This window comes from Salvelinus sp. IW2-2015, linkage group LG8 (assembly GCF_002910315.2).
Source record: "Salvelinus sp. IW2-2015 linkage group LG8, ASM291031v2, whole genome shotgun sequence".
Lineage (NCBI taxonomy): Eukaryota > Metazoa > Chordata > Actinopteri > Salmoniformes > Salmonidae > Salvelinus > Salvelinus sp. IW2-2015.
The window spans coordinates 13,148,305-13,161,316 of NC_036848.1; the positions used below are offsets into that span (position 1 = coordinate 13,148,305).

Genomic DNA, 13,012 nt, shown 5'->3' on the forward strand with positions numbered 1-13,012 from the left:
CTCCATAGCCTCCAATAGTGAACGTTGACTTCAGTACAGACATTATGTTGAATGCTAATCAATAAAAACGGCTTAAATTCACTGCTCTGTTTTGCTTGTTTACAGTGGGTCATTTCATAGGGAATTGTCGTTGGTCTCTCGCTCGCTCTCTCAACAAAATATATATAGGTCTGGGTGGGATTGGGCCTTTGCAGAGACCGTATAGCTTTCAACAACTTTCCTCAATGGTATCAGGTTAGACTCTTGCTGTTAGAAGAGTATTGGTATTGTGGGTTAAAATGTAACCTTTCTTGGTCTCAATTAATGTTATATCAAACCCTTTGAGGTTACCTGAGAGCAAAAACAACTTAAATATAAATTACATTTAATTAAATGTATTTCAACCACCGAATTGATAGACAATGAGTTCTATGGTGCACAAATAGCTGCCCACCCAGTGTGTCCCCGACACCTTTTAATCTGATCTCATGAAAATTATGAAAATCATTATGAGGTTGTTAAACATTTACATCTATTGGCCATACAAAAAAAGCATTTGTAAGGGGATATTTTAGTTGAAAAATCAAATAGATTTCATATAACTTGAAATTAATAACCAAATGATGAGTCATCACACCATTCCTAATACTTTGAAGGAAAACTAATTTGACTCATGGGGAGTTAATTGAGTGACAGACAATACCAGGCCTCAGAAGGGAGACTGGGGCAATCTGATTATTCCTGTGATCTCCATCCATATCAACAACACAAATCAGACATTTGGGCAGTCTTGATACAACATTTTGAATAGATATGCAATAGTTCATTGGATCAGTCTAAAACMTTGCACATACATTGCTGCCATCTAGTGGCCAAAGTCAAAATTGTGCCTGGGCTAGAATAATTCATAATGACCTCCCTTCATGATGGCCTGAGCTACAGGTAGTTKGATTTGGGTATGTCATTTTAGGTGAACATTTTAAAAAGGGGCYGATCCTTTAATGTGTTGGGCTCCGTCAAGCATGACCAAGTCTTCTTGGAGACACAAATGGATACTTTCAAGGACAAAATGTTAATTATAAATGTAAACAAAGATGTGTATGATGTATAAACAGAAATACAGGGACGCCTGAACGTCTCCTCATTCCACTGACGCATAAAGGACAAGTCATAGCCCATAGAAATTATGAAAGATATGAACACAGGAAAACTACCATGAAGTGTTTTGAACAGTTGTTATCCCTTTTAACATTAAAACGATATGGTATCTCTGTGTGTGGACAGTACCTGTCGTGAGTGGGGCCCGCGGGGCTTTCGGAGGACCAGCAGCAGGATCTCAGGKAGCAGGCTGAGCAGGATGAGCAGGATGATGATCAGCCAGGCTGACACAGAGCTCAGCATATTAGCAAACACAAAGTAGAGACGCTGCTGCCGAAGGAAAGGCCTGACGGGAGGGAGAGGGTTTACAACATTCACATTAGAGGTCGACCGGTTAATCGGATAGGGTGATTAATTAGGGCTGATTTCAAGTTTCCATAACAATCAGTTATCGGCATTTTTGGACACCGATCATGGCCGATTACATTGCACTTCACAAGGAGACTGCGTGGCAGGCTGACTACCTGTTATGCGAGTGCAGCAAGGAGCCAAGGTAAGGTGCTAGCTAGCATTAAACGTATCTTATAAAAAACAATCAATCTTAGCATAATCACTAGTTAACTAAGATGGAAACCAAGATGGCGTAGCAGTCACACGTCTTTGTCCTGTCGTGTCCCTTGTATATATATCTTTTTACATTTTTTTCTTCGCATATCTTTTAAAATATTTTCCTTAACCTCAACTTCTACTAATTCCACGACTGGTCTATCGACGTCACCGCACGAAGAGGCAAAAACAGACTTACCRCCATCTGCTAACTGCTAGCTTGCTTGCCCCGGTCTGCTAACTGCTAACGTTAGCTTGCCTGCCCCGGTCTGCTAACTGCTTGCTTGCTAACCCGGTCTGCTAACTGCTAGCTTGCCAGCCCCGGTCTGCTAACTGCTAGCTTGATAAGCCCCGGCCTACTAACTGTTAGCTTGTTAGCACCGGCCTGCAAACTATCTGAATCGCCGTGTCCCCAGCCAGCCCAACCACTCACTGGACCCATATGTTCACTTGGCTACGCATGCCTGTCTCTAATATCAATATGCCTCGTCCATTACTGTCCTGGTTAGTGATTACTGTCATATTTCACTGTAGAGCCTCTAGCCCTGCTCAATATGCCTTAATCAACCATGTTGTTCCACCTCCTACATATGCGATGACATCACCTGGTTTAAACGTCTCTAGAGACTATATCTCTCTCATCATTACTCAATGCCTAGGTTTACCTCCAAAGTACTCACATTATACCTTACCTTGTCCGTACACTATGCCTTGAATCTATGCTATCGTGCCCAGAAACCTGCTCCTTTTACTCTGTTCCAACGTGCTAGACGGCCAGTTCTTATAGCCTTTTAGCCGTACCCTTATCCTACTTCTCCTCTGGTGATGTAGAGGTTGACATTAGAAGACTACTCCCTAAGTTTGTTTTACCACTGCTTTAGTACTCTGCCAACCCGGATGTCTTAGACGTGTCTGAATCCTTGCTTAGGAAAAACACCAAAAACCCTGAAATCTCCATCGCTAACTATAACAATTTCGCCAAGATAGAACTGCCAAAGGGGCGTGTTGCAATCTACTGCAAAGATAGCCTGCAGAGTTCTGTATTACTATCCAGGTCTCACTGTTGCCGCTTGCTATGGACCTCCCTCTTGCCCCCAGCTGTGCCCTCGATACCATATGTGAATTGATTGCCCCCCATCTATCTTCTGAGCTCGTGCTACAAGGTGACCTAAACTGTGACATGCTTAACACCCCGGCCATCCTACAATCTAAGCTTGATGCCCTCAATCTCACACAAATGATCAATGAACCTACCAGGTAAAACACCAAATCCGAAACAGGGCACCCTCATAGATGTCATCCTAACTAACTCGCCCTCAAATACACCTCTGCTGTTTTCAACAAGATCTCAGCGATCACTGCTCATTGCCTGCATCCGTAATGGACTGCGACCTAACGACCACCCCTCATCACTGTCAAACGCTCCTAAAACACTTCTGCGAGCACGCCTTTCTAATCGACCTGGCCGGGGTATCCTGGAATGACATTGACCTCATCCCGTCAGTAGATGATGCCTGGCTATTCTTTAAAAGTGCCTTCCTCACCATCTAAATAAGCATGCCCTATTAAATGTATTTTTTAACTAGGAATAGATATAGCCCTTGGTTCACTCCAGACCTGTCTGCCCTTGACCAGCACAAAAACATCCTGTGTCTTTCTGCATTAGCATCGAATAGCCCCCGTGATATGCAACTTTTCAGGGAAGTTAGGAACAAATATACACAGGCAGTTAGGAAAGCTAAGGCTAGCTTTTTCAAACAGAAATTTGCATCCTGTAGTACTAACTCAAAAAAGTTCTGGGACACTGTAAAGTCCATGGAGAATAAGAGCACCTCCTCCCAGCTGCCCACTGCTCTGAAGCTAGGAAACACTATCAACACTGATAAATCCACTATAATTGAGAATTTCAATAAGCATTTCTCTACAGCTGGCCATGCTTTCCACCTGGCTACTCCTACCCCGGTCAACTGCTCGGCACCCTCCACAGCAACCCGCCAAAACCCCCACCATTTCTCCTCCAACCAAATCCAGATAGCTGATGTTCTGAAAGAGCTGAAAAATCTGTCTCTCACAGTTGAAGCGTACCTATGATAAAAATGACAGACCTCTACATGCTTTGTAAGTAGGAAAACCTGCAAAATCGGCAGTGTATCAAATACTTGTTCTCCCCACTGTATATTTTTAAACCTGCATATTTAGTTAATATTGCCTGCTAATGTCTTTTAACTAGGGAAATTGTGTCACTTCTCTTGCGTTCTGTGTAACAGAGTCAGGGTATATGCAGCAGTTTGGGCCGCCTGGCTCGTTGCGAACTAATTTGCCAGAATTGTACGTAATTATGACATAACATTGAAGTTTGTGCAATGTAACAGCAATATTTAGACTCATGGATACCATCCGTTAGATAAAATACGGAACGGTTCCGTATTTCACTGAAAGAATAAACATTTTATTTTCAAAATGATAGTTTCCGGATTTGACCATATTAATGACCTAAGGCTCGTATTTCTGTGTGTTATTATGTTATAATTAGGTCTATGATTTGATATTTGAGAGAGCAGTCTGACTGAGCGGTGGTAGGCAGCAGCATGCTCGTAAGCATTCATTCAAACAGCACTTTCGTGCGTTTGCCAGCTGCTCTGCATTGCGCTGTTTATGACTTCAAGCCTATCAACTCCCGAGATTAGGCTGGTGTAACCGATGTGAAATGGCTAGCTAGTTAGCGGGGTGCGCGCTAATAGCGTTTCAAACGTCACTCGCTCTGAGACTTGGAGTAGTTGGCCGCAGCTTTTGTGGAGCAATGGGTAACGATGCTTCGAGGGTGGCTGTTGTCGATGTGTTCCTGGTTCGAGCCCAGGTAGGGGCGAGGAGAGGGATGGAAGCTATACTGTTACACTGGCAATACTAAAGTGCCTACAAGAACATCCAATAGTCAAAGGTATATGAAATACAAATGGTAGAGAGAGAAATAGTCCAATAATTCCTATAATAACCTCAACCTAAAACGTCTTACTTGGGGATATTGAAGACTCATGTTAAAAGGAACCACCAGCTTTCATATGTTCTCATGTTCTGAGCAAGAAACTTCAACGTTAGCTTTCTTACATGGCACATATTGCACTTTTACTTTCTTCTCCAACACTTTGTTTTTGCATTATTTAAACCAAGGCGAAATTGATTTGATCGATGTATTATATTAAGTTAAAATAAAAGTGTTAATTCAGTATTGTTGTAATTGTCATTATTACAAATACATTTATTTATTTTTATAATTAAAAAATAAAATAAAAATCGTCCAATTAATCGGTATCGGCTATTATTGGTCCTCCAATAATCGTTATCGGCGTTGAAAAATCATAAATCGGTCGACCTCTAATTCACATAGGTCAGTCCAAATTCAGCAGTCACATGGTGCTACATGGTGTGCTGGCATTTGCTCCAGCCCATCACAAACTATAAAAAAAAATTGGCCGACCAAGAGCCATCTGTTCGTTCGACCAATCGATTGGTCTCAATTTTAAAAACGTGTATTTTTCCATATATAGACACATCCTATGTGTTTTAATCAAATCAACTATATGCACTGAGCTTGTCTGAAGCTTTAAGAGCACTGATGAAATAATTAAGACAAACGACTAGAGGGAGTCCCACCGCAATTGATTTGATTGTGCTGCGCCTGGCTCAGACTCGAGGCGCTGTCACCAAAAAAAAAAGACAGCGAGTGACTGACTAGCACCCGTTGTATCGCTCTCCTCCCTGCTGCAGCGACCACCACAGACCATCAACGGTGTTTATGGTGCTGTCCGTGTTGCTGAAGCTGCAACAACTACAGCCATTTCTGACTGAAAAGTTATGTTATCGAAATCCTTAAATTGTTTAGGAAAAACATTCCCTATTCCCTTGGCCTCAAACCTTGCTCTCATTACATCACATGTATGCACCACATGCACATGACCAACAGGGCCTGACCTACAACATATCATAATCACATCATTAAATTGGTTAGAAACTCTGAACAAAGTAACAGCAAAACAAGTGACAAATTCGAAACGGGGAATGTTTACTGGTTGCTCGGGAGGTAATTTAGAATAAATTTGGCTAGAAAATACTGAAGATCAAGAAAAATAAGGAAAGGAGCAAATGCTGCATGCATATTACGTGTGCCAAACAGATGGTGCTACATTACAATATCATTTTTCTGACAGTTTGGAACAATGTAAACACTACATAAATTATAAACGAGTCGGTTGTAAAAAAAAATTGTAAAGCCTTTATTATAGCAAAGACTAAAAACAGACTAAAAATTTAGGCCTATTTATTGTTTACGTTGATTATGCATTTGCAAACATTTCTAACTTGTTTTTGCTTCGTCATTATGGGTTATTGTGTGTAGATTGATATCTATAAACATATATATATATAGATATAAATATATAGATATAAATATATATAAATATAAATGTATATTTATTTTTATGAAATATCACATTTACTTAAGTATCCAGACCCTTTACTCAGTACTTTGTTGAAGCACCATTGGCAGCGATTACAGCCTCGAGTCTTCTTGGGTAAGACGCTACAAGCGGGTTCAAGTATGGGCTCTGGCTGGGCCATTCAAGAACATTGAGACTTGTCCCGAAGCCACTCCTGCGTTGTCTTGGCTGTGTGCTTAGGGTCCTTCTCCTGTTGGACGGTTTACCGCAGCCCCAATCTGAGGACACAATCCTGTCTCGGAGCTCTACGAACAATTCCTTCAACCTCTTGGCTTGGTTTTTGCTCTGACATGCACTGTCAACTGTGGTACCTTATATAGACAGGTGTGGGCATTTCCAAATTATGTCTAATCTATTAAATWTACCACGGGTGGACTCCAATCAAGTTGTRGAAACATCTCAAGGATGATCAATGGAAACAGGATGCACCTGAGCTCAATTTCGAGTCTCATAGCAAAGGGTCTGAATACTTATGTAAATAAGGCATCTTTTTTMTGTGCAAATCTCTCTAAAAACCTGTTTTTGCTTTGTCATTATGTGGTATTGTGTGTAGATTACTGAGGATATATACATTTAAAAATCTATTTTAGATTAGGGCTGTAACGTAAAATGTGGAAAAGGTCAAGGGGTCTGAAAACTTTCCGAAGGCACTAAMTATTGAAATATAGGCCTAAGTAAGTTACGGTATTGACTAAACAGGARGCGCTCTTAGGCCTACAGCTCGGTGGTGTTTACGCAAGGCTGCTATACTAAGACAATGACATTACTTGATATAACGATGATAATAATAACAACGACGAGATCAAGCATAAAGGAGGCGTATTATTATTTTAAATATACAATTTCGGACAATTTGGAACAGTTAAACGCAAAGCTGTCATCAAGGCAAAGGATYGCTATTTGAAGAATCTCAAAGATAAAATATGTATTTTGATTTGTTTAACACATTTTTGGTTACTAAATCATTCCATATGTGTGTTATTTCATAGATTTGATGTCCTGACTATTATTCTACAATGTAGAAAATAGTAAAAATAAAGAAAAACCCTTGAACGAGTAGGTGTTCTATAACTTTTAACCGGTAGTGTATGTGGACGATGTATAGAGCCAGGCACATTTAACAGTTTGYCTATTGAATATAGACCTAATTAAGTTGGGGTTTCCTCTCTTCTCAATTTTCTTAGACAATTAAGGTGAGTGCTGTTTTCTCATCTCCTAACTCCACTGCTGCTTCCGCCACATTGTTCTCAACACCAACATGCCGGTTAACTTTGCTATTATGCCCATAGAAACATGGTCTAGGAAAAGGCGCCAATTCAACAGCGCACTCATGTGTTTCAGAACCGCGGACAGCGACCACTATCCAACGCGGATAGCGCATTCGTTTTAAAATATGATTTTTTCATTTGTGTTACAATTTCAGTAGCACGTCTTAGAATGATGGACTGTGCCATCCCCGCAATGGATCAGTCCACTAGGCGCGAATCAGACCGCTGTCTTGTACACCATGATTATCATTATTATTTTTTGCTACTGCTCGACTAAAGAAATCTCGGATGACCAACAGCCTATCGACCAGTCGACTAAATGGGGTCAGCCTTAATTGAAATATGCACCAGATGATCCAGTACTCACCATATGATCCCACCCCAGAAGAAGCTGAAGAACATGTAGAAGGCCAGCGAGCCCCAGATGACAAAGTGATTGATCCACGTCCAATGGCGAGTATCCATAGCCAGCTAGAACCACAAAGAGAAGACAAGTGTTATCATTGGTCTAAAAATGTACTTCAAATAACACAATTGAGTTATAACGTGCTTTACCTTCAGCGTCACYGTGAAAACGAGGACAGTAAAAACAATCGTTCCGTACGACCAATTCCCAAACACCTGGCCATTATCCTGCAGGGCGGGGTTACTAAAGAGAAAGCGGACCCCGAAGAAGAATAAGAGGCCCTGGTAGACCCCCAGTAGTGTCCAGTACAGGAAGGGGCCCCAACGCAACATGGCATTCTTTGCTACGTCCCTAAGGAGAGAGGGAGAAAAGAGGGCAGGAAGGAAGGATGGGGAGACCGTAAGAATACAAAGATTTTGAAACCACTTGCCTGGCTAGTCCTAACCACACTAGAAGCCTYTGCATTCTCTGCATGGGTGCAGAATGAATAGTTTAGTTCCCGGTCCTACCTGTAGAGGGCGGCATTGTCCATCAGGACCTCCATACAGATGTGCTGCTCCAAGAGGCTGTTGGCCAGGATAGGCATTGAGGTGAAACAGATGTTGTACATCGTCAGATAGGCTGCGTCGTAGAGGGGCTGGGGAGGACGGGAGGGAGGGGGAAGGGAGTGGAGGGATTGGGAACCAAGGGGTTAATTACACGGAGAGGAGAGCGCACACACACACACTAGCTACACAGCAAGAGGGCTCTATAGCCTTGAGCCCGTTGCCGTGTGGCCACATGCAACAACCCATCCTTTGATATATATACACACACAGACGGACCTGAGAGAGCAGGACTGAGATGAGGGGCATATTTTTCACTGAGCTACTGAGAGACTATTTACATATCAGAAGTAAGCTGTGTATACTCAGATGTGAAAATGTGGATCACCTCCTGCTAGAGTTAAACATGTGCCAAATTAATGAATCATTTGGCACATTGGCTAATATGGCGAAGAATTACTTGGTGTATCCAAGGGGATGTACTAGTCACACTGTATATAAATAATGTGAATTTCATATGTATATACTAATTTAGTCAATGCGTGTCCTAATATTTAAACATTTCTTAATTCCATTCTTTTACTTTTAGATGTGTGTGTATTATTGTGTATTGTTAGATACTACTGCACTGTTGGAGCTAGGGACACTAGCATTTCGCTACACCCACAATAACATCTGCTAAATATGTGTATGTGCCCAATACAATTTTATATGTACTATATGTCATATATATATATATATATATATATATTATATAATATATATATATATATATCATACTGCAGGCTCACTCCGGAGATGAGGAGAGGGGGGGGGGGTCATTCCAACCAGAGGGGAAGAGTATGGGCGTAGACTGGAGAAGGTGCTGCGGTTCAATGGAATACTCTGCCTTTTCATGTTTAGAGCATCTTTGAACTTCAGAGAGAGGAGCCCCAGCAGGGCCCAGACCACTACTCACTTGCTGGGAGTATCCACAGAAAAACTGGTACAGGAACTGWGGTAAGATGAAGCAGAGGTTCTGTAAACAAGAGTGTGGGAAAAAGAGCCCGAGGTTAGGCAATGGACATCAAAAGGCAATGGACATCAATGGAGGCTGCTGAGGGGAGGACGGCTCATAAGTGGCTGGAATGGAGTGTAACAGAGCGGATGGAATGATATCAAACACATGAAAACCATATGTTTGACTCCATTCCCTTGACTCCATTCTGGTCATTTTTATGAGCCGTCCTCCCCTCAGCAGCCTCCACTGACAGATATGTCCTTTGGTGAAGAGCTTTGGTGTTCGGGTGTCAGATAAATCATATGAGCTTAATCACGGTCCTTTATCGACATCAGAAGACTTGGCTGTGTACAGTTGTGGTCGGAAATTTACATACACTTAGGTTGGAGTCATTAAAACTCGTTTTTCAACCACTCCACAAATTTGTTGTTAAACTATAGTTTTGGCAAGTCGGTTATGACATTTACTTTGTGCATAACACAAGTAARTTTTCAAAAAATTGTTTACAGACATTATTTAACTTATAATTCACTGTATCACATTTCTAGTGGGTCAGAAGTTTACATAAACCAAGTTGACTGTGCCTTTAAAAAGCTTGGAAAATTCCAGAAAATGATGTCATGGCTTTAGAAGCTTCTGATAGGCAAATTGACATCATTTGAGTCAATTGGAGGTGTACCTGCGGATGTATTTCAAGGCCTACCTTCAAACCAGTGCCTCTTTGCTTGACATCATGGGGAAAAAAAGAAATCAGCCAAGACCTCAGAAAACATTGTAGACCTCCACAAGTCTGGTTCATCCTTGGGAGCAATTTCCAAACGCCTGAAGGTACCACGTTCATCTGTGCAAACAATAGTACGCAAGTATAAACACCATGGGACCACGCAGCCGTCATACCGCTCAGGAAGGAGACGCGTTCTGCTCCTAGAGATGAACGTACTTGTGAGAAAAGTGCAAATCAATACCAGAACAACAGCAAAGGACCTTGAAGGTGCTGGAGGAAACAGGTACAAAAGTATCTATACCACAGTAAAACGAGTCCTATATTGACATACCTGAAAGGCCGCTCAGCAAGGAAGAAGCCACTGCTCCAAAATCGCCATAAAAAAAGATAGACTATGGTTTGCAACTGCACACGGGGACAAAGATTGTACTTTTTGTAGAAATGTCCTCTTGTCTGATCAAACAAAAATAGAACTGTTTGGCCATAATGACATAGTTATGTTTGGAGGAAAAAGGGGGAGGCTTGCAAGCCAAAGAACCATTCCAACCGTGAAGCACGGGGGTGGCAGCATCATGTTGTGGGGGTGCTTTGCTGCAGGAGGGGCTGGTGCACTTCACAAAATAGATGGCATCATGAGAAAGGAAAATGATGTGGATATATTGAAGCAACATCTCCAAACATCAGTCAGGAAGTTAAAGCTTGGTCGCAAATGGGTCTTCCAAATGGGCATTGACCCCAAGCATACTTCCAAAGTGTGGCAAAATGCTTAAGGACAACAAAGTCAAGGTATTGGAGTGGCCATCACAAAGCCCTGACCTCAATTCTATAGAAAATGTGAGGGCAGAACTGAAAAAGTGCGTGCGAGCAAGGAGGCCTACAAACATGACTCCGTTACACCAGCTCTGTCAGGAGGAATGGGCCAAAAGTCATCCAACTTATTGTGGGAAGCTTGTGGAAGGCTACCCGAAACGTTTGACCCAAGTTAAACAATTTAAAGGCAATGCTACCAAATACTAATTGAGTGCATGTAAACTTCTGACCCACTGGGAATGTGATGAAAGAAATAAAAGCTGAAATAWATCATTCTCTCGACTATTATTCTGACATTTCACATTCTTTAAATAAAGTGGTGATCCTACCTGACCTAAGACAGGGAATTTATACTAGGATTAAATGTTAGGAATTGTGAAAAACTTGAGTTTAAATGTATTGTACACCTCACTCCCACATAACCCGCATACCTACTGCTCTTTGGTTGGCAGCAACACAGGCTTCCGTGTTACAGCTCCAAACCATGACCTCATCATGATCCTCAGTAACCATAAGCACAATACTGTTATGGCGCTCAAATATCTGTGCTGCCCCCTACCTTGTAGAAGAAGTATTGCACCAGGTGGGCAATACGGACGTAGTAGAGGTGCCCGTGTCCCAGTAGCAGTTTCTTCAGGTGCTTGAGRTTAGGGATGGCATAGTCACTGTTCCTCACTGCCTGGCGACCCTCTCTACCCTTTATACCTGAGACAGGGAGGACGAGGGAAAATATTACAATGTAATATGTGATGTCACATAGAAAAGGCACTGCCTAATGCCTTTGGTGGTCTACCGATGTCCCGAGTCTTACCGATGCCAACGTGTGCCTCCAGGATCATACTGACATCGTTGGCTCCATCTCCGATGGAGAGGGTGATGGGGCTGCCTTTAGAGTTCTTCACCATCTTTACTATCTATAGGAGAGAGAGCGGAAAAGGAATGAGAGAGTTTGAATTAAATCCCACTCGGTTCTGCATTCAAAACTAAATGCACAGATCACAGATGCAGACATTTGTCATATTATTACCAGGTGTAATGTGTTAAATTACAGAGTGGTTTTTGAGGACGTGATAACCTTTGCGCGAGACCTTAACTGTCACACTGGTTAGCCTTTAACTACCGTAGCCATATGCAGTTAATCTACTTGATCTAACAGCAAGCGCGTAGGACGTCACTCACCTGGGCCTTCTGTAGGGGAGCCATGCGGCAGCACAGGACAGTGGTACAGTTCTGACAGATCTGGAGGAAGAGACTCTTGTAGCAGCTGGAGTTGGAGTCAGGAGAGGAGTTAAGCACCAAGGACAGAGTGGCTCCGTCTATGATGAAGCCGTAGTCCTGGTTGGCTGAAGACCAGCTCCTGGGAGGGACAGAGAATGCAGAGATGGGTTTAGATTTGACCCAAGAACGCGAACTAGAGCAAAACCAGACCGCAAATCCAGTCCAGGTACGCAGCTGTGTTCGCGTCATCAATTAGAATTCTGGGAGAGGAGCAGGTCTTATAATTCAAGACCTTCGCATTCAAAACATATTTTGCTACCAATTGTTATCAATTGACAACTAGCAAGAGTGGCAACAAACTCCTTTCAACCTCCAACCCCTGGACTCAGTACTGACCTGGTGACCCCAGCCTTGATCGGTGGGGCGTCCTGTACTGCCCTCTTGTGGTAGTCCAGCAGCAGCTCGTGGAGGCGCTCCTCTCTCTTCCTCCCCAGGTCCACCAGGGTTCGCACCGTCAGCTCCAGCAGCTCTGTGCTCCTCTGGAACAGCCGGCAGGCGTAGCACGTGGACTTGGCCGTCTCCATCTTGTCCCCCGTCAGCACCCACACCTTCATGCCGGCTCCCTGCAGGGCCTCCATGGTCTCGGCTGCCTCCTCCTGCAACCTGGCGACAGAGGGAGGAGGAGAAAGGGGGGAGTGATGGATGATAAGGGGTGTGTATCAGAGAAAATGAGTGATGGGACGAGAGGGATGAGGAAGTAAGACAAACAGTGTGTGTGTGTGAGACAGTCGGTGAAGCAGTAACCGAAGCGGTGGATCAGACAGTGAGGAGACAGACGGGATGTTCTGGTGCTCACCTCTCTTAG

General features: G+C 42.9%; 1 protein-coding gene across 7 annotated transcripts in view; it reads right to left on the bottom strand.

Moving 5' to 3' along the window:
• atp11c (ATPase phospholipid transporting 11C) overlaps window positions 1-13,012 on the bottom strand; it is a 72,326-nt gene that overhangs the window by 11,702 nt on the left and 47,612 nt on the right. For all 7 annotated transcript variants that reach the window (XR_011480316.1, XM_023992471.2, XM_070444745.1 and 4 more), the window contains exons 19-27: window positions 12,544-12,810; window positions 12,109-12,286; window positions 11,741-11,843; window positions 11,489-11,634; window positions 9,354-9,413; window positions 8,360-8,487; window positions 8,000-8,201; window positions 7,812-7,915; window positions 1,267-1,423 (exon numbers count right to left, since the gene is read on the bottom strand). Coding sequence is in view for 6 of the 7 variants with exons in the window: in XM_023992471.2 (XP_023848239.1) it covers window positions 1,267-1,423; window positions 7,812-7,915; window positions 8,000-8,201; window positions 8,360-8,487; window positions 9,354-9,413; window positions 11,489-11,634; window positions 11,741-11,843; window positions 12,109-12,286; window positions 12,544-12,810 (1,345 nt within the window). In the remaining variant the exon portion in view is untranslated. The remainder of the gene's footprint in view (window positions 1-1,266; window positions 1,424-7,811; window positions 7,916-7,999; window positions 8,202-8,359; window positions 8,488-9,353; window positions 9,414-11,488; window positions 11,635-11,740; window positions 11,844-12,108; window positions 12,287-12,543; window positions 12,811-13,012) is intronic.